The sequence below is a fragment of the Pogoniulus pusillus genome, chromosome 31 (assembly GCF_015220805.1).
Source record: "Pogoniulus pusillus isolate bPogPus1 chromosome 31, bPogPus1.pri, whole genome shotgun sequence".
NCBI lineage: Eukaryota > Metazoa > Chordata > Aves > Piciformes > Lybiidae > Pogoniulus > Pogoniulus pusillus.
In genome coordinates, this window is record NC_087294.1 from 1,219,759 (window position 1) to 1,243,892 (window position 24,134).

The 24,134-nt window shown below is 41.4% G+C and overlaps 1 protein-coding gene across 17 annotated transcripts in view; it reads right to left on the reverse strand.

Moving 5' to 3' along the window:
• Positions 1-24,134, reverse strand: part of SYNE1 (spectrin repeat containing nuclear envelope protein 1) — a 365,857-nt gene that overhangs the window by 108,527 nt on the left and 233,196 nt on the right. For 16 of the 17 annotated variants that reach the window (XM_064169493.1, XM_064169494.1, XM_064169495.1 and 13 more), the window contains 8 exons: positions 20,876-21,058; positions 19,348-19,485; positions 17,846-18,031; positions 15,754-15,876; positions 13,614-13,796; positions 12,017-12,160; positions 6,076-6,270; positions 4,689-4,829 (listed from right to left, as the gene is read on the reverse strand). In XM_064169493.1, the coding sequence (XP_064025563.1) occupies positions 4,689-4,829; positions 6,076-6,270; positions 12,017-12,160; positions 13,614-13,796; positions 15,754-15,876; positions 17,846-18,031; positions 19,348-19,485; positions 20,876-21,058 (1,293 nt within the window). The remainder of the gene's footprint in view (positions 1-4,688; positions 4,830-6,075; positions 6,271-12,016; positions 12,161-13,613; positions 13,797-15,753; positions 15,877-17,845; positions 18,032-19,347; positions 19,486-20,875; positions 21,059-24,134) is intronic. The other variant, XM_064169498.1, reaches the window with a different exon arrangement.

Below are 24,134 nucleotides of genomic sequence, written 5' to 3' on the forward strand. Positions count from 1 at the left end.
TCCTGGGTTGTACTAGAAGCAGTGTGGCCAACAGGACAGAGGAAGTGGTTTTCTCTCTGTACTTGGCACTAGTGAGGCCACATCATGAATACTGTGTTCAGTTTCAAGCTCCTCACTACAAGTACAGTGAGGTGCTGAAACACGCCCAGAGAAGGACAAAAAAGCTGGTGAAGGGCTTAGAACACAAGTCTTATGAGGAGCAACTGAGGAAACTGGGTCTGCTTAGCCTGGGAATAAGAAGGCTCAGGGGGGACCTTATTCCTTTTTACAACTACCTGAAGGGAGGTTGTAGAGAGGTAAGTGTTTGTATCTTCAACTAAGTAACAAGCAATAGGACAGGAGGAAAAGGCCTCACTGTGCCAGGAGAGGTTAATACTGGGTATTAACCCTTCACCAAAAGGGTTGTCAAGCACTGGAAGTGGCTTCCTAGGGAAGATATCCCTGGAGACAATTAAAAGATGGTGCTGAGGTGACATCATTTACTGACAGACTTTGCAACATTAGGTTAATGGTTGGACTGCATGATGTTATGATTCTAGTATATTCTACACCTGAAGGGAGAGTGCAGTGGAGACAGACCTAGACTCATTTCAGTGGTGCCCAGTGACAGCATCAGAGGCAATGGGCACAAGCTCAAATGCAAGAGGTTCCCTCTGCACATCAGAAAAGACTTCTTCACTGTGAGGGCAACTGAGCACTGGGACAGGCTGCTCAGCTGAATCTTCTTGTTGGAGATACTCAAAAGGCACTTGGATACATTCCCAGAAAACCTGACACATAAACCCAGCTTAAGGAAGGCAGACGACCTTTAGAGGTCCCTTCCAACTCCAGCCACTCTGTGATTTAGCATAGCATAAAAGTTAGGTACTAAAGAAATCTACTTCTGAGGTACCAGAGCTCAGAGTATCATCAAGGATCCAAATCTGGAGCAATGTCTTTATCCCCAGTGTAATTTCAGCATGTTATCTAACACGACATGTGAACAAAACTGAGCAAGCTCCGAAAGCAGAGAAACCAGGTTGTTCCCAAACTGTCCAAATGTCAGGTAAGGTAGTTCTTCAAAGGCAATAATTTGGGAAGTTGAAGAATTTAACGATTAAAGTGTTTACAGTGTCCAGGAGTGAAGAGGGAGCAGGGAAGTTTAGCACAGCACTCAGCACCGTGTTTTTAGAACTTTCTACGCTGATCTCAGATGACCTTTCCATGTCTCAGTAAGAAATTGCACCAGTGCTGGCAACTTCTCTTTTTGCTGCCTCTGAAGCTATCTCTCCAGCATTTAGCCAGTCTTCTCTAGCAACAATAAAAATGCTGTGCTTCTGAGAATTCTCAGTCATGGTTTCCAGAATAAAGGGCTTGCTTCTACAGGGAGGGAAAAGCAATGCATTTCCCCATCTTTCCAGCTACTTTCTGGAGCATCAACACTGCAGTTTGTTTTTGCCTGAGTTTTCATAAGATGGTAGTGTGAATTCAGATGTTCTCACAAGTAATAGATTTTGTAGTCCTTATGAGTGCCATAGTATTTCATGCCCAGTTTTATGAAAATCAAGGAACAGTACTCAAGATTTGTTGTTAGGATGTGGGGGCAAAAGATGTGTTTAGATTTCAAAATACATTTAATAAGCACTGTTGCACCCCAGATGAGTTCGTAAGAGGAGAAAGAATGAGTGAGTAGACTGTGTTAAAGGAGTTAGAAAGAACTATCGTGACCCAGCAATAAAGATTTGACTTGTATAGTCAGCTGTGACCTTCAAGGCTTTGTGCCAACACTTGAGCTTTTCCAATTCAACTGGAAAACAAGTTTCAAAAAAAAAAAAAAAACAAACCCATGCTAAGTTTTAATCAGCTACATCTTTGCATAAGAGTGAGAAGTTTTAGCCCCAAATGATTCTCATTCAGCACTGCTGCACAGAAGAAGTGTTTGATTTTGCTATACATCAAAATAGATTGCATTGAAGAATTATCTTTTGCCAAAACATTACATATTATGAAATTTATCAGCTTTTTCAGAGTTAATATTTTTATATCTGCCCTCCCATCCTTTTGTTTTTAGAGGAGGTTCAGTACAAAACAAGTAACTTGAGCAACTAGCGACTGCTAATTTACAACAGTGCCAGATATGTAATTACTATTCATGTATTTATGGCCTTAACCTGTTTCAGTACGTGGAAGCAGTATTCCCACTAAGACACAGCTGGTACTTCTTCATGTTTTCATTACTTCTCAGTAAAGATATCTGAACTCAGACTATCCACATTTCACCATGAAGCCACACTAGGAAATTCTGATATATGACTGCACAGAGATCATCTGGGATAAATTTAAAAGCAACCTTAACACTCAACCTTCCATTCCCCAACCTCCACTTCATCAGCACTTTTATTTTTTTTCCCTAAAATAATGCCACTCTTTACATTCAATACTTACTGCTCCTATGTTTTCTGGTACTTTGTAGGTGATGTGAGGAATAATTTCTCTTAACACTGGCTACTTTTTAAAACAAAGTAGCAGCAAATTTCTTACTCAGTACAAAATATCTTTAACTTATATCTAAGCTCCTAATTCACTGACCTTTAGAATATTTTTTTAACCAACCTTCTCTGCTGGTCTCCCTGGGCATGCACCATGAACAGCACTGTCAGTTTCATAGCTTCTTTAGTTTTAGTCTTATGTAACTGAGAACCTAAGTATTTTGTAAGTAACCCACTGCATTTTGGAAGGTTCTTCCGTTTACTGTTTAGCACATGCCACTCGTTTCAACATGAGCCGCACCAAAGAAACCCTCAATTTTCAGTTTTGAAGAATTACTGTAACACTATCCATTTTACCTCTTTCAAAGCTCTTCTGCTAATTGAATGGCATCCTTTTTGTGTGTTCAACTTTACCCCAGTAAATCACAGGTTCTTGTGCTGGTTTGATTTAGAACTAATTCTATCTGAACCATCACACTCTTCTAAGTAACTCAACTTTCTGAAATTAACAGCATGTGTTTGCAGATGGTGTCTGCTTGCAGTAGTAATAGTTCAGTGTTTCTACTTGTTATCAAAGAGGGCAGGTGACCCTAAATTGCCAACAAGGCATTCCATCCCATATACATCAGATTTGGTATCAAATGGAGAGATTCTTCCTCAATGGCCAGCATTTGCAGAGGACTCTGTCCATTCTAATTTGATCCTGATCCACAAGTTCGTGAATCTGGCTCCTGAGTCTGGTTCCCACCTGCCATGGCATCAGCAGTGACAATGACTAATTGCCATCAGGTGAAAGCTGGGTTCTATATTTGGTTTGCATAAATTGTATAGTATATTATTATTTCCATTAAAATAGTTGTAGTTTTCTTTTCAATTCATTAAGTCTCTCTCTCTTATTCCCTTTCTGTTCCTCTTTGGAAAGGGAGAGGGGTCAATAGAGAGCACCTGTCACTCATCCAGTGGCCAGCCCACCCCTAACTTCTGACAATTCCAAAATGCACATTTTGGCATCAGCTCCTGGTGCAACAGCATTTTCACTGGATTTTTCTTATGATGCGAGTTACTGGAGCTGTTAGTCCAGTTATATGTTCTCAGAGAAGCATAATAAGCTGACATAGCCTTGTTTGTTAGGAAGCAAGTCAACCTTGCTTCTTTAACTCACCATTGACTAACACTGTCATAAGATTTTTGAGCTGAAAGATATATCTGCCTTGGAAATTTCTCATTATCTGAAATGACAGAACACTAGGAAAAAAATCTCATTCATTAAATAACTTCTTTTATTATACTGAAGATTCTGTCACCTTTCTCACTATCTTATTATCTTACCTATTATTTCTCACATCACTTCATGAAAATGAATCATTTCTATTTAGCAATTTTTATAGCAGCATCATATACATCTTTGAAATAAGTGGAAGGAATCAAACTTCTCTGATTTTCCTCATTAAGGTAGCACAACACAGCCTGCAGTTGTCAATCGTGGAAGCAATCATAAACGCAAAACCAGACAACAGCAAAACCCACAACTGACTGAAGTGGTGACTGCTCCTAAGGCTTGTTTCTCAATTTCCAATGTGTAACATTTTGTGTTTTGTGCTCAATGTGCTGGCTCACTGCCTTCATTTTAATCAGTGCTGATGTGCACTTGTTCCTATTAGAAGTGAGTGCCCTCTGTTGTGAATCTAACACCGATCTGCCTCATTAGCACTTAAAGACTGCAATGGATAGTATAGAAAGAACAATAAATGATAAAACAGTCATGAAAGTTAATAATTGAAATGTTATTAAGTGGAAGATACCAGACTGTGAGGTCAGTGCTACAATGGCATTGGTACTGTAAGATAGAGGCATACGGACAAGATGCTGTTTTATTATGGGGAGTACAAAATGGCATTTTTTTTCCTCAGGATGCAGGATTCCACTGAGTACAATTGAGAAAATAAAAGTTAGGTTATAAATAGAAAACTGTAGTGATGTGTAACTGTCACTTTAGGAGATTTTTTTAAAATAGGGAATAGTTTTAACACCAGATTTATAACTTTTGAACTCAGAAGTCAGCATATGTAGCCATTTTGAACTAGCACCTGAAGGTTCATTTAGGTTAGAGGTTAAGTCTCAGTTCCTTGGTTAAGTATTTTTTTCAGAGGATTAACCACCTATGGAATGCAACCATGCATATCTGAGATAAAAGCTAAATGAATGCCAAGAGGGAGATACCTGGTTAACAGAAGCATCTGTATTAGCCACAGGTGAGGGAGAACGACAGGCAGGTGGAGAAGAAATCTCACTGTTGGTTCCCTCCTCCCCAGACTCCTCAGTGACAGGGGAGAGCAGTGTGTGACAGCGACCTGCAGTCATCTGCCACAGGAAAAGCAAGCCCAGAGCACAGAATGGGAATCAGTTACCTCAACTTAGGTTTGACTTAAAGTGAGATCAAAACAAGAAAACATACAACCATATGGCCAGAACTACCATGCCATTATTTAATCACACTTCATGCTCTTACATTCACAAGTTTAAAAACCTGGTTGAACTAATATTCTGATTTACTTGTCATACTGCAGTATCAATACACTTCTCCCATACCTTAAAGAATTTCAGATAAGATGTACTGCAAACAGTGCTACAATAACCAATGAGAGTCTGTGTAAAAGTGTGCAATGCAATCACTGCCACATAGGGAAACAGAGAGCTATGGAATAGTGCAGCACTGGCCTCGGTATCCAGGCCTGGTTAGAGCAACTTGAAACACAAACCACACATAATCCAGCAACGACACATGCTTCTTGCTTCCCCAGTGCTGCTACACAGTGATAAATCCTGACAACTGTGCTGTTTGCTCTCAGAAAAAAAACCCAGTAGCAGCAGTAGGACGTTCACAATGAGACCAAACCCAGCGGAGTAATTGAAACCTAAGGCCCACAGTGGTACTCAGCCAGCTTTCACGTTCACTCAGCTACCTGGCTGATAGAGCAGCATGCTGTCAATTAGCACACGTTCACTCAGCTACCTGGCTGATAGAGCAGCATGCTGTCAATTAGCACACGTTCACTCAGCTACCTGGCTGATAGAGCAGCATGCTGTCAATTAGCACACGTTCACTCAGCTACCTGGCTGATAGAGCAGCATGCTGTCAATTAGCACACGTTCACTCAGCTACCTGACTGATAGAGCAGCATGCTGTCAATTAGCACACCTTTAAGACAAGAGCTTTAAAAATAAGGTCTGTAAAAATCTACACTGCACATGTTACAAAATAATATTTGTTCTGCTTTTACCTTCCCCCTGCAATTCAGCAGTTTTTTACTGTTTGCTCTCGCATGCTGACAGCTACAAAACATTGCATTTCTAGCTTGTTACAGACACCTGCCCCTGGCACTTATCTGTTCAAATAGCTTTGTCCCTTATCAACAAGTCTTGAAAACTTTAATAAACACAGTAAGGGGAAGCTGCAGCTTGTTTTGTTTGCCACACTCCAGCCATTCCAAACGAAAACATAGCGATGAGCTGCGGCAATGTGCTACACGGAAGTGTTGCAATGCCGTGAAAGCAGGCAGCTCAGATGAACGCTGAGATAAAGCGCTGAGACCAGTGCGTTACTTACCATAACCACAGAGGGATGAGCAGGGTGTGCTGGGAGCAGGTCTGAATCCAGCTCCTCCATTCCCTCTGAAAGCCCCTCCACTTCTGTCACTGTCAGCAGCATGGTGGCATGTTTAGCTTTCATCGTCAGCATCTTGCACTTGGAATTCAAAGAAGCAATTTGCTCTTGGTATCCTTTGATCTTCTGAGCCAGCTCCTGAGGAAACATTTTGAGTTTTTTTCCTTTAGTGCAGAGGCAGCCAATAAAGGGCACAGGACCTGCAGCATTTCAGTTTCCGTGGCAAAGGCAAGCTCTCCCCTCGAAGCCCAGCCAATAACATCGCGGCATTGCCTCTCAGAAACCCTGCATAAGCTGCTGTACTCTCTGACAAGCAGGATGTTGATAGTGGAGGGAACAAGTCAGGATGCATCTGGCTGCACAGCTAAACCACAGAGCCGAGAGCTCTGAAACAAACCAGAAAAGCGCCGCAAAACACTGCACGATCATCAGAGGGAGGGAGGAACATCTCGCACATGCTCCTAGCCTGAACCCAGCATGAAGGCTGCAAGCTTCGCACTGCAGCAAAGAGGAACGTCTTCCCCTCTTCCTGTCCTATTTTTACCTCTGCTCTATTTCCATTTATCTGAGGAAGATGAAGCTTGTCCGCATAGTGCATGCCATGGAAATGAGGTCATGTAGTAACCACAACTGTAAAAAATGCTCCATTCAGCTATTGCCAGAAAGAATGACTTGTTCAAATGGCTCACGAGGTCCGACAGGAATCATCAGCCACACAGTAAGGTTCAATGCAGACTGGATGGCTTTTTGACAGCATTCAGAGAAGCTGTATTTTAATGTTGCTATGGTTTTGCACAAGTGTTCAGAGTTTAAGCTGAGCTGTGCACAGGACTAACCTGTCTCTTAAATAAAGCTGAGGCATCTAATCTAAAGCAGACTAGATTCTAAATTATTGGGGCTTATGCCTACAGAATGCTCTAACTGCATGGCCAATCGGCATCATAATCTTAAGTTTGGTCAGAGAAGAATGATGGAATTGCATAGCCTTTGAAACTGGCTTCTCTTTTCTCCTCTCCTACCCTGCACTGTTGCCCAGTTCAATGTCCAGTTTCAAAGCTTCCAATTAATACACTTACAACAAAAAAATGGTGAAAGTTTATCACATTTCTGCCAAAGTCATTGTTCCCATCTCCCTACAGGCTGTGCTAGTTTGAAGCAAGCTAGAATGTTTTGGTAAAAAGAACTAAATAATGGGCAGTGAAATGAAAACAATTGATGTCAACTTCTCTCACAGTCACACTGAGAACTCTGGGAAGAAGAAGTAAAACATTCTCCATTTTGTCTTTTCATTCTGCCTTTGCCTTTAGACCTAGTCACATCTCATTAACCTTGCTCCCTAACCTCTTGGCCGCACCTCTCTTCTTCCTGAAAACTGTGGTAGGGTGGAGAGGGCAAGGGGAGGTGTTGGGGTGGTTTGAAAGCCCCTCCTGGTGACACAGGCTCAGTAACATGACAGCATTTTGACCCATAAAGTGAAAACATTTGTTTAAATTTGCCATCTGTGTCAGAGATTCTTCATTTAAATGTGTATTCCTGCTTTATTTTTGTATCTGCTTTTATTTCTTCAGTAAGTTTTGAAGGAAAAATAGCAGTAGAAATTGCAACATCTAGTAGTTACAATAATAAGTTAGTACAATACCTTTTAAAAGGAAAGTAAAACTGCTGCTTCATCTTGCTAAAACTAAAAGATCTCCTCAGAATCACAGTGCAGGATAGTCACAGTGAGAAATGCAGAGTTAGAAATGGAAGCAGCACCAAGAGTGATGAGGATGACATTTTACTGCCTGGGTTTCAATGTCATCTGGCCACTGGCTATCACGTTAGCAAAAAAGCAACTCTCTCGGCACTCCAAGGCTTACCTTGGAGACCAAGCAAAGTCTTGAGTAGAAACCATTAACTAGATCAATTGAAACCCAAAACCTGCAAGCAAATCAAGCCATAACTTTAAATGTTTAGTAGCTGGAATGGTTATCCACTCTGCTTAGCATTCACTAATGCTCAGTGAATGACTTTTCTGGGGCTCAGTGGAAAATCATTGTCATTCAATATATCCACTTTAACTCCATCAATATTACTGAGGTGCAATAACATTTGTGGCATTGATGTCCAATGCACTGAGTATCTAATATGCCTCCCTCAACTCAAAACAAAGAAAAGGAGGCAAAAATATTTGACTGTGAATAAAGCAGCTTATAAATGCAAGGTACTGTATTATTCATGAAAAATATTCACAAGTATGGAGACATTTGCTCACATTCTTATCTGAAAGTCTAAAAAAACATAGTTTCAGAGCATAACTATTTCCATACATCCATAGTAATACAACCTTCCTACAAAACAGGATGTGATTTCCTTCTTCTTGTCTTTTCCTCTTAATTCTAAATGTAGCTACAAAGGTCCCTCTAAGTTTTTGTTCATGCAGGCTTCAACAGGGAATCCAGTGACTTAAATCAGTAACACGTGCAACAAGAATCTTGACAGACTTGCCTTCTGAAATAGTATAATAATATAAGCTTCAATATTGGCTTTTTATGCTATGCTTTTACACAGGTATTTAGCAGCCAAAATAAGAATAAAAAAATACACATTTCTCAGGCCTTCAAAATCCCTCACCCTTATAAATGGGGAAAGTCTGCAAGTGTGAAACTCTGCTTGATCTCAGTATGTGCAATAGAGCTGCTGTGTTCTGCAGATGTTGAGGACTCCTGACTATTGAACTTGCTCAAATGCAAATGAAACCTCAGGCTGCCCCATTCCAAATTTCTTTCCTTGTGCAGCATCATTCCTTCTTCTAACAATATTACCCTGTAAAGCTCAAGTCACTCACCTGAATTTCCCGTTCCAAAGCATTTGAATAGAGAATAGTAGCATCATTAATTCAGTACTAAAAACCCAGAAGTGCTTGTTTAAGCAAACTGCTCTGCATTTATAGAAAGCAACTTTAGTAACAACTGGATAGAAAACGAGCAACACTTGTAACGGGAGATGTGTTCTATTACCAATAGCAGAGAACTTAAATTCCAAGCTAAAGAAATGGTGCCATCTGGTGCCAAAAGTGACACACGGAGATCAATGGTGCACTTTCTATCCTATAAAGTATGCAACAGACAGGGGAAAAAGAAAGAGGCTCAGGAGCTCCCACACCAGCACAGCAGGATGGCTGCACAGAGAACTACCCCAACTCGGTCAAAAGTTGGTGATCAATGCATTTGAGGGAGGGATCTGTAACTCCACAGCACAGAACTCTTCCCACCACTGAAACCTTTGGAGGGATTGCTGCACTTTTCTTCCGAATCAGCTGTGGTTCTCAGTGTTCTTATATAGTGTGTTACTGGGATGGCAATAAGACAAGCAGGACCAGGGAGGTGATTGTTCCTCTGTTCTCTGCATTGGTGAGGCCACACCTCAAGTATAGTGCTTAGTTTTGGGCATCTCAATGCAAGAAACATATTGAGGTGGTGGATCAAGAGGAGCACCTAACCTGGTGAAGGGCCTAGAGAACAAGTCTTACAAGGAGCAGCCAAAGGAACTGAGGACATTTAGTCTGAAGAGAAGGAGGCTGAGATGAGAACTTAATGCTTTCTACGACTATCTGAAGTGTTGGTCTCTTCTCTGAAGTAGCCAGTGATAAAACAAGTGGGAATGGCCTTAAGTGGCATCATAGAAGGTTTAAACTGGATTTTTTTTTTTTAATGAAAGGCTTTTCAGTGGTGCACAGTAATAAGACAAAGAACAACAGATACAAACTTGAACATAGGTTTCACCTCAACATGAGGAGAAACTTCATTACAGTGAAGGTGATGGAACACTGGAATGGGCTGCACAGAGGTTGCAGAGTCTTCTCAGGAGACTTTCAAACCCTGCCTGGGTGAATTCCTATTTGGACTACCCTAGGTGATCCTGGTTTTGGCGGCTGGGGGTTGAATTCACTATCTGGAGGTCCCTTCCAACCTCTAACGTTCTGTGATTCTGTGGTTTATCAGACACTGGAACAGACTGCCCAGGGAGGTGACTGAGACACCACCTCTGGATGCATTTAGAAGTCATGTACGTGCAGTGCATGGGGACAGGGCTCAGTGGTGGACTCTGACAGAGTTAATGGGTGGACTCAATGACTGTGAAGGTCTTTGCCAACATAAATGATTTTATGATTCTCTCTATATAAAGATCATTGAACTAGCAGTGATCGCCTGATTAACTGTTTGACATTGATTTCTGGACAGTCTTCAGTCAAGTATCTATGTTCATTGTTCCTTAAATATGCAATGCTTTTATCTGCCTGTGGTGGAGGGTCACACAGGCCCAAATAGGCTTACATATGCCTATGCTTGCCTGGATATGTTTTCCTGCCAGGACCCCTGGTTGTAAACAGGTTGTGTAAGCACCTACACACCCAGCTCATGTCTCCCTGGTCTAAGCCAATGTGATCTCCATATTTGGGATAGTCCAGGCAAGAGCTTCTGCCTATTGTGGTAAGGTTTGGCCGACTGCCAACCTGATTGGTCATTCTAGTGGCCAAAGGACCCATCAGTCTCAGCCCACATTCAATAAATAGGGCAATTCAGGTAAACAAAGTGCCTTCTGCCACCTCCTGCGCTCACCTCTCCTAGCCTCCTCGTTGCCTGGGGCCACTACCTTTATCCGCTATATATGACCCTTTGTCCCACGGTACTCTGCACCACTCCAGTGGGCGGTGGACCAAGGCGTTCCCGGCCAGCTGCCGCTCCAGCTCGCCGCATCAGCCCGATCGGGCCCATGGACTCCTCTCAAGACAAATTGGACTATTAGCTCCATGGGAATCAATTACATGGCTTTCGCTACACATGTTTGGGGCCACAGAGACTGAGTCTTCCAATCAGTGAGTAACTGAACTCTCTTGATCTGAGTAGCTAAGGCGTTTCATTGACTTTGCCAGTGGCACTTTATGCCACAAGACTCTGACCAGGACCTTTCCAAACCTCTACCCAATTGCTTACTCCTGCTGTAAATAGACATTCTGTAAAATGGTTTCACTAACCGCGTACAAAGAATTTGTGTGGCTTAACTGTACAGAAGTGTCTTGGGTTCTAATGCAAGTTCCCAGAGACTCTAATAAATTTGATAGACCCAATAACAATTTGCAAAGTGCCCTCCCCTCTTCCCCCTCCTTTCCCAAAGATAGGGATGAGATATAGGGAGAGAGAGAGATAAGCACACCCAAATAAATCAATCTTACTCGATTTGGAAGTTAAAAGGAAAAGTTTAACAATAACTTAGAAAGGTATTGGAGGTAGGGAAGTTTACAAAGGATAGGGAAGGGAAAACAGCAAAATACAAAAGGGATAAATACAACCCGAGTTGTGTGATGGTGGTTTTGGCTGCCTCGTGGCTGCCACGGGGTGTGCTGGTATGCAGGCAGAGGTGTGTAGAGTGTGGTGTGTGCCGAGAGAGAGAGAGAGGAGCAGGAAGCCCCTCTCCTTTATAGGACAGGCAGTGGGGGCAGTGGGCTAACCATCACCTGGAGTGTGACCCACCCCTGGGGAGAGGCCAAGACCCCTAGGGTCAGGTTCAGGGTTACTTCCCCTGGAGTGTTAATCCTATACAAGAAGTTTGAGGGAAATCTTCTTTGTATATATATTATTAAATTGTTTAAAACCTTTCAAATCGGCCTCCTATCCAACCCCAAACAGAGTCTCAAAGCCCTCTAAAACACTGCCATAATGTTGCCTAGAGATCAGGGCACTCCTAACCAAATAAACAACACTTCCCACACAGTACCAATAGCACGAGTTTCCAGTCTGTTATAAAGTCCATCTGAAAAGCTAATCAGCCAGCTTACAACTAGTCCTTACGGAAAGTTTCTTGGGCCAATGAGCTGCTAGAGACCTCAGGTTGCCTCTCTTACCTCATGACGTGAAATCTGGACCTGGAGTTCCTGAATGTTGCTGGTTGCTATTGGCTTGTCTTGGATCTCACGATGGGCACTCTCTATCATTTGCTGTAAATGCTTCATTTCTTGCTCGTATTGCTCGTACTGAACCACTGCTTCCTGGAGAGGGAGACAAAAATACCGTTGTGAAAATAAAGCGTTAACTTAGTCTGAAGCATGACTGATTGCCTCTCTAAAGGTAAGCCAGCTTTTTTTAGTCTATCTGGCACCTGTGTCTAGATAAATAATGCAGGAACACAGCCAGGAAAAAGTGCATTCAGAAATATTCTGAACTGCAAAGGACTTAATTCTTTCTTTTAAAAACAGTTTGTGTAACACAATGTTTTGGATATCCAGTATAAGGACCTAGAACTTCTGCTTCCAACATCTGCACCAAAAACAGTCACCAAAAGATAGCATTGCCTAATCTCATGGGTATACTGTAAAACATTTTCATCTACTTTCCCATGTCAAGGTTCCATCTAACAAGTGGAAAGACTATCTGAAAAAGCCAGATTTTACTGGAAATATACCTCAAAGAGGAATATGAACTTGATTCAGACCACTGTCCAAAGAGTGTAATATCAGTTTAGGTTCACCAGCAGTTTTACCTAACGTCCTGAAAACTTCTCAGCATAACATTCACCCTTCCTTGTAGTTAATCTTAGAATCATAGAATCAACCAGGTTGGAACAGACTTCCAAGATCATCCAGTCCAACCTAGCACCCAGCCCTATCCAGTCAACTAGACCATGGCACTAAGTGCCTCATCCAGTCTTTTCTTGAAGACCTCAAAGGACAGTGCCTCCACCACCTCCCTGGGCAGCCCATTCCAATAGGAAATCACTCTCTCTGTGAAGAACTTCCTCCTAAGTATCATTAAGTATCATTAATGATTGAAAGTCTCTTCTATTATCTAACTTGAAGCTCTGTAGTCGTACCCTAGATGGCTATGTATTTTTCTATCACTAAATGGCAGGAAAGGAAAGCTTATTTCTCCACTGCTTTGGAAATGCCTTTAACATGTTTAACTATGAATTCATACTATCAAATAAAACATACTTTCCTTGTATTTAGAAAGACCTGAAAATGCAAATTTAACAGATGCTAAATGGTTCCAAAATCAGAAGAATAATACATGTATTTCAAATAGATGAAAAAGCCCACACTGTTTATTCTAGACAGCTATTTAGCTACTTACTTGTCTTTAGGCAATTGTTGTAAGCAGTTGTTGTAATAACACATTAATTCCACTAACTGATCACATATATTGTAACATTAACTTGCATATATAACATTAAGTCACATGCTTGTACAGTAGCTATTTATCTAGCTAACCCTAACAGCATTATTAAAAAATTAAGGATAAAACTGAGATGAGAGACTCATAATTAAACCAACAATCAACAGGACCACAAGTGCCAAAATCCCCAAAACCATGGGCGTCAGAAACGACTGAAACTTAGTGGAGAAAAGAGGAATGCACAGAGAGATGAAATTCTCTGTTCCCCTCACAACATGCATGGCACTGCTGAAGGTGCTTAGGGTGGCTGGCGGATGGAAGTCCACTTGCCCGCATGATGTTGCACTGCTGAATGGCAGTGTGCTGCAGGCGGCTGGCCTCCTCCTGGAGCCGCAGGGCACTGAGGCACATCGGCAGGCCGGTGACCACTTCTTCGGGAATCCTCAAGGCACTCTGGCAGACTTGTACCGCATGAACCTTTGGCTTGAGCGACTCCATTTCAGACAACAAATGCTGGGAACAAGTGCCACAATGAGCCAGTTTTACAGACCCCCCCAGAGCATCACATGCAGCAACAGAAAAATAATGATGAGTTCAAACATTGAAACAATTTGAGTGTCTGTTTTCTAACTTTGTTATACCAGGATACATTTTGTTTGGTGTTGCTCGTTCTGAATTGAGCATTAAATATTAGTTAAGCAAAAAGCTTAAAAAAATAATGAAAAAGTATAGCAGTAGCTATCTCCTAGTACAAAAGTATTTGTTATGTGTTTGACATGATCTTTAAGAAACCCACAGGTCAAGACAGTGTAGGATTCATTCACATATACAAACATTTGAATGTTAAAATCTGAGTGAAACTCCCTGCTGAGATACAGAAGCCCATTTTACAAACAGCCAGTGAATCTCCTTCTGTCCACAGCTTTCCTTTGAAAACACAAACCACAGCTGAAGACGTTGCTTAAAATTCAGAAGGTAATAAAATAGAAAGAATCACAAAGACATATTTCCTTTGAATAATCATAAGCTGAGTGCCTTTCTTGTAGACTCTGTTTCATTCACAATGCCCATTTAAGCTGTCTGTTCATATGGATGAGAAGGGTCTAAGTGCCCTAAGTGCTCCAGTCATTACTGGAGAACAGATTCGATCAGCATTCTTTTCATCTTCACTGAGGGAATTTACTGCCTTTACAGATAGAAAACAAAAAAACCCAGCTTTTAAAAACAGGCAAAGTTGATGAAAATGGCCTCAGCACATTAGAAAATATTTTCAGTTAAATTAGCTAGACAACACATGTGCCAAACAGGGAGGGACAAAGAGACTGGTCTCCCTTCTCCTACATACCACAGGCAGAAAGATAGCTAAGTGGGTCTGAAGTGCATCCTGATTGAGAGGATTGTGGTTTGCCCTTTTTTTTTGCACCTTCATGACACTGAGTGGATAACCTAATCAGAGATTTGGCTTAACAACGTATTTCTGCCAGGCCAAATGCTGCTGGCAAAGGGTACCTTTACTGTGCAATCAACACCCAAGCAGATAGTTTCCAAAACGCCCTTTCTGGTCTTGTGAAATGGGTGGGCAAGGGTTGCAACCCCTTTCTGAACATGAGTGATGCTGTGGCACCAGCTAGAACAAAGAATACACACGACCAATAATGTAAAGTCCATATTCTTTGACAATGGGTGATGCGTTTCACTTACACTCTTTGCTGCCTGCGTTCTGCAAGTTGACTGCAAGTTGCCAGAATAAAATTCCATATTGCAGAAGGGAAAGCTCTGTTTAGTTAATCAGGTTAAACCTGTTAATTTTCAGGGGCAGACTAAGAGAGTTGTATTTCTGAATTAGCTTGCAGCAATAAGCATTTCTTACACAGCTCAGAGACATCCAACATGGATGTTTTCCTTGTTATGAGACTGAGATAAAAACATTGACAAATCTCGAGTGCAACAGAGAAAGCAGCAACAGCTCATGACAGTCATTCAACTAAATGCACAAAAATGTAACTGGAGTTAAGGAGAATAGAATTTTCTCTTAGCTTTTTAACTGACTGTTGGGATAGTCAGCAACACACTACCTCAGCTGTGCTCTCTCTAAGGTCCTGGTAACAGCCTAGACTTCTTTTTGAAGAACTTGAAGAACCTGTTACTGAAAAGCACTGGATAAGAACTGAATTTCACTGTGATTATTAGAATGGATTAAACTGGATCAGATGGACATTTCTCACAACTGCAGCAACATAAGAACAGACTCATAAGAACTATGCTTCGACTGTGCCCTTTGAGGAAATGATTATTCCCATTCTGCCCCTTGTTCCACGGCAGTCATGTAGGAATAGGCTCTAAAACTATCTGCCTTTTAATAAACACCACTATTGGTCTCAGCAACATTCATTATTCTTTGTGTGAGCTCACAGTACACAAGTGCTAACTCTTCAGAACCTCCCACAGCTCTGAGGTCTTAGCCTTTTACCTGTCTATGAGAAAGTTGCTCTTTCAAACTCAAATGCCCGAGCTCTGGAGAGGTCAGTGTGGCTTGGGCTTGCTCCAGAGCAGCTTGCAGGGCTCTCAGCTCAACTTCAAATTTCTTCATGTCCTGTACAAACATACATTTGATTCAAGCATAAATGAGATATATTTTTTTTAAAGACTCTATGATTATAAATAAACATCTGGATTTTGTAGCTACATCCCCTACAGACAGTGATCAAATTAATTAAAATTAATTCAGTTTTATCAATTAATTGTAAATATTTTAAATAATGGATTAAAAAAAAAAAGTTATATGACAGTCTAGAAAGAGAAAGTTCAAAGCTTAAAAAGGAACTCAAGATGCCCTCTACTCATCTTCCTGTTAAAAGAATTATGCCCTATCTTATATCTTGATAGACTGTTCTTAAGGACCACTAGCAGTGGAGTTATGATTTTCTCTGCATACAACTGTTCCAGAGTATTCCAAATTCCTTTCTTCTCCCTGCTCATCAACGAGGGTTTGAGTGGGGAGGAGAAGGAGGTGCCTTTCCACATGTGTGCTGACCTGTGTGGGAGCCTATGCTGGAGTCAGGCCGGTGGTTGGCTGGGATTCTGCGCCCAGTATAAAATGGCAAATGGACACTAACAGAGCAAGGGAGAAGGTGAGGGGGTTCCTGCCTTGAAAGAGCTCTTGCCTTGACAGAGTTCCCATTTTGGACTGTCCCTGCTTTTGGATGGCTTCTGCCTGTTTACACGGCTCTTGGTTTTACACCATCCCTGCCTTTGGAAGTTCTCCCCACTTCTGCAGATCTGCACAAAATGGTGCAAGCTTGGCAAGTCCTGGGGCCCTTTGAGAGAGCTGCCGACGGCACCCAGACCTGGCTATTCTCGGACCATACACAGCCAACTTCCCAGCTGCCATTCTGGACTGGAGAGACCCTAGCAATTTGGCCCTCCCCTGCTGCTGCTGAGGCAGTGTCACCTCCATGAATCCCTGTCTTGTGGCAGCCGTGTCTCGAGACACTTCTGAGTTTGGCAGCTTTGCCGCTCACCTTGGGCTTCTGCCACGTGGATCCAGACTACTGCATATTGCTTGTAGAGAAACCCAGCAGGGGATCACTGCCGAATACCTCTCTCAGCTCCATGAGTAAAGCCTCCTGTTCCCTTAATTCTCTGCTCAGCCTGACTGAAAGTGGGCTAAAGCTGTGTTTATAGCTTAGCTGTGTTTATAGCTTAGTCTATACGATGTGAGAAATAAGTCAAACATGGAGAAGGAACATTTTCAACCTCACCTGCTATTGTCCTTATATTTACTGCTAGCCTATATTCTCTTAGTTACTTTTAGATATTTTCCTGTGTGTAATTGTAGCAGGTGATGGCAGAACTCTCCCTAAAAAATATACTAATTATGCCATTCCATTCCAATAGCAATTTTTTTCATGTATTATTGTATCTTTTAGTTAAGAAGAAGTTAAAATTTCTTGCGCTGAAGGTAACAGCAAGTAAAAAAGACTTCTGTGCTTTTCCCTGTGTCTTGTGGAAGTTTACTATGCCTTCAAGCAACGACATAACATGCATCTGCATTAACAATAAACCCATACTGAAGAGCTGCACAAGAATGTCAATGACAGGAAAAGGCACATTCATTCTTTTCATTGCACTCCATGTCAAAAAGGTCTTATCTTATGGAATTCTTCTCTGGTTCAGTACTGATCTGAGTTAACAGACAGCAGGCTCTAGGTATACTTTCCAAGAGAAGAATACAGGAAATGACACAGTTTAAGTGCCAATACGCACACTACTCAAGCATCTAAGTGTAGATGCTCAGTGCTATTAGAGACATACCAGGATCACTAAAACATTCATCTATAATGGGTAGATATGACAAGACCTACAAGAATCTTGTCCCTGTCTGAAACAGCACTTGAAAGCAGTGTCTCAAATGGTACAAGATTTGGGACTTCAGACAACACAATCATACCATTTAGAAACCATAGGTGCTCTGCACTGCTAATAGGTTCAGAAACGTGATGTAGATTGTAGATATTACCCAAGTTGTCAGGCAGCTTTCAATAAAAACTGCTTTCAAGTACCTTGGCAGCATCTTGGAGACTTGGTAGCCGTGCTTTAATAAGTTGCTGTAATTCCTCTGTCCGTCTCCCCAGTTCCAGCACTTGCTGTGACATTCCTTCAGTGCAGTACACACTTGCCAGATACTCAATCCTCTCGCTCATAGCCTCAAGATCACCCTGAATCTCTCCAGACTCATCAAGCATAGCCTAGATGGAAACCGAATGACAGCGTTAGGCTTCATACAAATGTATCTTCATATAAATGACAGAGTTGGGCTTCATACAAATGTATCTTCATATAAACCTCTTTCTGTTCTGCAAAGTTCTCAATTTGTACTGATTTCCTGTACGGTTTAGCCAATATCATGTTTAATTCTGAGTGTGCTTGAGCTCACGGAGACTGGGCAACAGAAAAGTGAGTCACGAAGCTGTAGCAGCTGTACCCTCCAACACCTTGATTTTAGTGTTTTTACAGGAAGGTGTCTATAGCAGAATTTAAGATACACAGTCTATGGATAGGATTTGTTCTGGAAGTCTGATTTAGATTATCCAATAGGAAGCAGCAGAAAGCACTTGGGTGTAGTGTTGTAGCAGGGCAGTAGTAATCAATGCTGCCTTAAAAATGTCCACTCGTGTGACATTGGTTAAGTATGTATCCCCACCAACTTCTGAAGCAGAGAAACAGGTCATGGCAAAAGCAAACCAGAAATGTTGTCTGAGCTATCTTGAAGATGAATTGCCTGGAGGTTCTTACTCAAACAAGAAAGTGTGCCATACTACGCTGCCCCAATGTAAGTAGACACATGTGACAACTCATGTACATAAAACCACCCATAATGAATTCTGTTATATCATGGGATTAGTGAAACATGATCATCATATCCTATTTTGCTTTCATGAAATCATGTAACACTGGCCAGCTTTGAATTTTATCAAACTGCTCCACTAGTCTTACTTATACATTCCACACAGACACAGAGAACAAAATGCAGTGTCACAGGGACAGCAAATCACTTTCATCTGAAATATTCAGGAAGCAAGTGGAAATAACTCATTCACTGGGTGTTAGTCTCAGAAAATTTGGTGTGAAACTCATCAGAAGAGGACAAAGGCTATTCTAATTTAGTGTAAAGGAGAAAGAAAAAGGTGTCCCAAACTGAAAACCATGTTTGGATAACTAACATTTTAGAGGACTACTAGCTGCAGTGATGTAATCAGTGTAACAGAACCAGAGCGTACAAACACACTACTCAATTAAAAGTGACAATAAAGCCAATGTACTTGAGTGAACACAGAGACAAATCATGCAGTTTTATTTAGCAATATATATTAAATTTACCTGTCAAAACAATTGCCCAAATCAAATTAAGCATCTTTAAAACTTCAAGGAACAGTCAAAGAATTCTAATATTTTCAGACCTTTTCTTCAGGTTAAAAGCAAGGTGTACAAAATGAAGCCTCACTGCTTAGAAAATAACGGCTTTCACACACTTCCCTTTAAATCTCATAGCCTGTATAATCACCTGGTAGGCTTTAAACTGATCATGAAGCTGAGAGGAAGAATTCCATGTTATACTACCATGCACTAGGATATTTGCTTTCTCAATCCATTTCAATATAAATTCCAGCATCTCATTGTATTCTTCCAAGTGTGAGGCAGCCTGGGTATAAAAGGAAAAAATCCACTGAAGCTTATGACACAATTCTATACAGCTCTTAAGAGAATGATGAAGCTAATTGTATTTCATTTGCTAGTTCTAACTTGTGTATAATTTTAACAACTTTTTCCTACTGTTAAACATAAACTTAGTAACTTCTGTATTTACAGTGTGAGAATAGGTCTGGGTCTGCTTCCAGGTTTGTTTCAGGGGAAAAAGGCACTAGAGGAATGTAGGTCACAATGGAAGCATGTATTGATGCTCAAACATATTTCTTCCTGCACATATTCCAGCCTCACATGTAAGTTCCAAAAATATCTTCTTACACAGTTTGTGGCTCACTGCAAACTTTGTCATCCCTTACTTTTCTTTGTCTCTTTTCATGTCATGTGCCAAATCACCTTACTTTAAAACCTGCTTTGTGCACTTCATCATACCTCCTAAAAGAGAAATCAAGTTGCATTTATTTCAAAATATAGGACAGAAGCTCATCACTTCCCATTCATCCTATTTCTGTTTAGCAAAGTACTCTTCATTTTCATTTTTCTTCTCACTTAGCAGGAATTTCACAGATTTCACAGAGATTTTCATGCATTTGTTTTGGGTGGAAAATGGATAAAATCCTAGATGACTGAACTGTATTGCATGCAGTGTGTCTCCCTCATTTTTGTTATAAGAGGAAGCTGATTTCTTGGTGCTGAACAAAAATATCTAAGTTCTAAAATCAGCTTTGACTGAATTTTTATTTTGATAATAATTTTCTCCCTCTGAAAACAATTTTTCAGAGGAAACTGAAAATAACATCATAAAATAGTCAATGTTTTTCATGCCCTATGGGAACTTCTTTATTCCTGTAGAAAACAGAACTTGAATTATCAGAGTATAGAAGGGCAGGAGTAGCATCTCTATGAATGCTGAAATACTGCCTAAGAGTTCTGCACTGTTATGGCACACATGTATATCTAGGCTTTTCTACTGAACATGCAGATTATATTCACTCTCTATATATTGTGACTAGAGCACAAAATGTTTGGGATTTTTTTTAATGTTGAAAAAATAGCTAACAATGGTAAAATAGAGGTCCTGAAAAGTAAAATGAGATACTATTTCCTGGCATACTACTGTTTGTAAGAAGGTCTAAAATCTTTACAGGGCACTAGAGGAAGCAACCAGCAGACAGTTCATGGAAAAAGGTTGTTAGAACAACACTACAGCAGTCTACTCTCCTCATTTGATCTGTCTGTGCCTCTGAGTTGTGATGCAAGTTCTCACTAACAGCAGGAAGATGTGCCAAGGAATGCCCTTTTCCTGCATACTACAGGGAAATAAATGACAAGTGTGTCTGTTCCTCTGGCTTCTGACAGAAAACATCAAAACCGACCTGAGATCATACCTGACCGAGCTTGGCTGCTCTGTACTCAGCCTGCCTTATGGTCTGTTGGTGCAATGCAGTGAGTTTCCCAATCCTGTTAGCCAGCTGCTTAGCCAGCGGCGTGTTCTGCTCTGCAAAGTCTTGGACTGATGCATCTAATTCCAACAGCTTTATATTGCAGCAGTCCAACTCTTCACCAAGTATCTAGAGAGAAAAACAAGAAAATCAGTAATCCAGGAAGTGTTAGCTTTCTGCTTAATTATTTCTAGGGAAATCTGAAACTTTTCTACCCCGTCCAAAGTCTCCATAGTTTGTTGCATTTTTATTCTGGCTGCAAACCAACGCTTGTCTAAGTAGAAAGGCAGATCAGCAGGATGTTTGGCTGTCTCTCTTAAACATGTGCCATTGTTCTTTCACTTCTGACTTCATGGCTGAAATGGATAACAGTTTTCTCTACCACGGGCAAAAGAAGGAGTGACTCAGAGTGACATTAATTGTTCTTGGACATCCTTCTTTGTTTCCTTTTTGAAATGAACAGTCAGCACACATTCCCAGGACAGAAATTCTTATTATTTGGAAAGGGGGTTATTTTTATCCCTGACTTAAAATACACCTTTAAACACTCAGAAATATGCAATGGCTTATGAATCATACAATCAATCAGGCTGGAAGAGACCTCCAAGATCATCCAGTCCAACACAGCACCCAGCCCTAGCCAGTCAACCAGACCATGGCACTAAGTGTCTCATCCAATCATCTCTTGAAGACCTCCAGGGACGGTGACTCCACCACCTCCCTGGGCAGCCCATTCCAATGCCAATCACTCTCTCTGGGAAGAACTTCTTCCTAACATCCAGCCTAGACCTACCCCCGGCACAACTTGAGACTGTGTCCCCTTGTTCTGTTGCTGGTTGCCTGGGAGAAGAGACCAACCCCCACCTGGCTACAACCTCCCTTCAGGTAGTTGTAGACAGCAATGAGGTCACCCCTGAGCCTCCTCTTCTCCAGGCTGCACACCCCCAGCTCCCTCAGCCTCTCCTCATAGGATTTGTGCTCCAGGCCCCTCACCAGCTTTGTTGCCCTTCTCTGGACACCTTCCAGCACCTCAACATCTCTCTTGAATTGAGGAGCCCAGAACTGGACACAGCACTCAAGGTGTGGCCTGAGCAGTGCTGAGTACAGGGGCAGAATAACCTCCCTTGTCCTGCTGGCCACACTGTTCCTGATGCAGGCCAAGATGCCATTGGCTTTCTTGGCCACCTGGGCACACTGCTGGCTCATCTTCAGCTGCTATCTATCAGTAACCCCAGGTCCCTTTCTTCCTGGCTGCTTTCCAGCCACTCTCCCCAGCCTGTAGTGCTCACTGGCGTTGTTGTGGCCAAAGTGCAGAACCCTGCACTTGGCCTTGTTAAATCTCATCCTGTTGGCCTCTGCCCACCTATCCAGCCTGTCTAGGTCCGTCTGCAGGGCTCTCCTACCCTCCAACAGATCCACACCTGCTCCTAGGTTGGTGTCATCTGCAAACTTACTGGTGCTGGACTCAATCCCCTTGTCCAGATCATCAATAAAGATATTGGACAGGACTGAATGAAGGTATTCATGTTAGGAGGAAGTTCTTCACAGAAAGAGTGATTTCCCATTGGAATGGGCTGCCCAGGGAGGTGGTGGAGGCATTGTCCCTAGAGGTCTTCAAGAGTAGACTGGATGAGGCACTTAGTGCCATGATCTAATTGACTGGCTAGGGCTGGGTGCTAGGTTGGACTGGATGATCTTGGAGGTCTCTTCCAACCTGGTTGATTCTATGATTATAAAACCTTTCATCTTCATGGCTTGATCTTGACACAGAGGCAGTATGGATCATGTGACTACGTTAATCAAAACAGATTCTAAAATCAGTTTTTCTCACCATAGTTACTACATTGCTGAAAAGCTAAGCATGAAACCTAAAACATTTTCCAGTTTCACATAGCTTGATAACACAGTTTTAGGTTACAGTTTCTTGGGGAGATGGTGCTTAAGTTTTATTGTATTTGGGTTTTATACATAAGGTGTTAATGATACATTCCTTTTATAATAGAAATAAAATACTTAGCAAACATTCTAGATCCTGATTGTTTTCAGAAGTTTAAATTGCAATCATTAGACAAAAACTGATTCAGAACACTGCTCTAGTTACAGCTTCTTCAAAAAGTTGCCTCATGCTCTTCAGTTTAGGGCCATCCAGGGCTGCCTACACGTAGGCAGATGTTGAGCTACTCACCTAAACACAAAGACGTATGTTTCAAGCAGGTGTAAATAAATGTCTCTACTATAGAAACTTTGCTGAGTTTATATGCTGTTTAAGAGGGAAGGATCTACATGACTTGGGTCACATGAATTTGAAACATTTCTTTTTAGTATACTTTTTACAATGGGGATTAAATAGTAATATAAAAATAGTTTCTGCTGTAATCATAGCCGACCTGATCTCAGCAGCATCAGCTGCGTGGTGATACAAATGCAGTGACAGGGAGTTTTTGTTCATGCAACATGGGAAAGCATACATTGCTGATTTTCTGCTTTCTTAACAGAATCAAGGAGATACACCAAACTTAAAGGGATATATTTTACTGAGATCTCCTGCAAAGCAAACGGCACTTCGGAGCTTACTGAGAGCAACTTGTGAAAATAAACAAACAATTTTTGACATACCAGACATGCCAAATCTTCTATTTGTATCCTCTGCTTACTATCAGACAGCAACTTAGTCAAGTTTATCTCTTAATGAGTTAAAAAACCCAACAACCAAACAAAAAAAAGCTTCATACTCAACCAACCCTTGCCACATCTCTCCCTCAAAATAAAATCCCCTACTCTAACGCGATAATCCTAACTTGGCCACACCACCTCAGTAGGAATGAGCTTCTACAAGCAAGTTACACAGCTGTACTTAAGAAAATCTGCAAAAAGAACTGAAAGGTCTCTGCATTACCCTGAGCTACACCAGCTTTACTTTACTTCATTATTGAACCGAATTATACGAGACAGACTAACGGCTAAGCAAAATCTGTTTGTTGCCGGTAAAAGACTTACTGTAAAAAATGCTCTTTTCAATACAGACTGGGACAAGGAGCAATTTGGGAGCCTCAAGATTTCCCAGATTGCAGTCATGCTCTCATGGAGAGAGAACAGCTTAATTTTGTCCATCTGATTTTCCTTTACTTTCATTGTGCTAGTTTCAGGCTAGCTGGAATATCTTAGTGAGAAGAATTAGATTATAGGCTGTGAAAAGGAAATAATT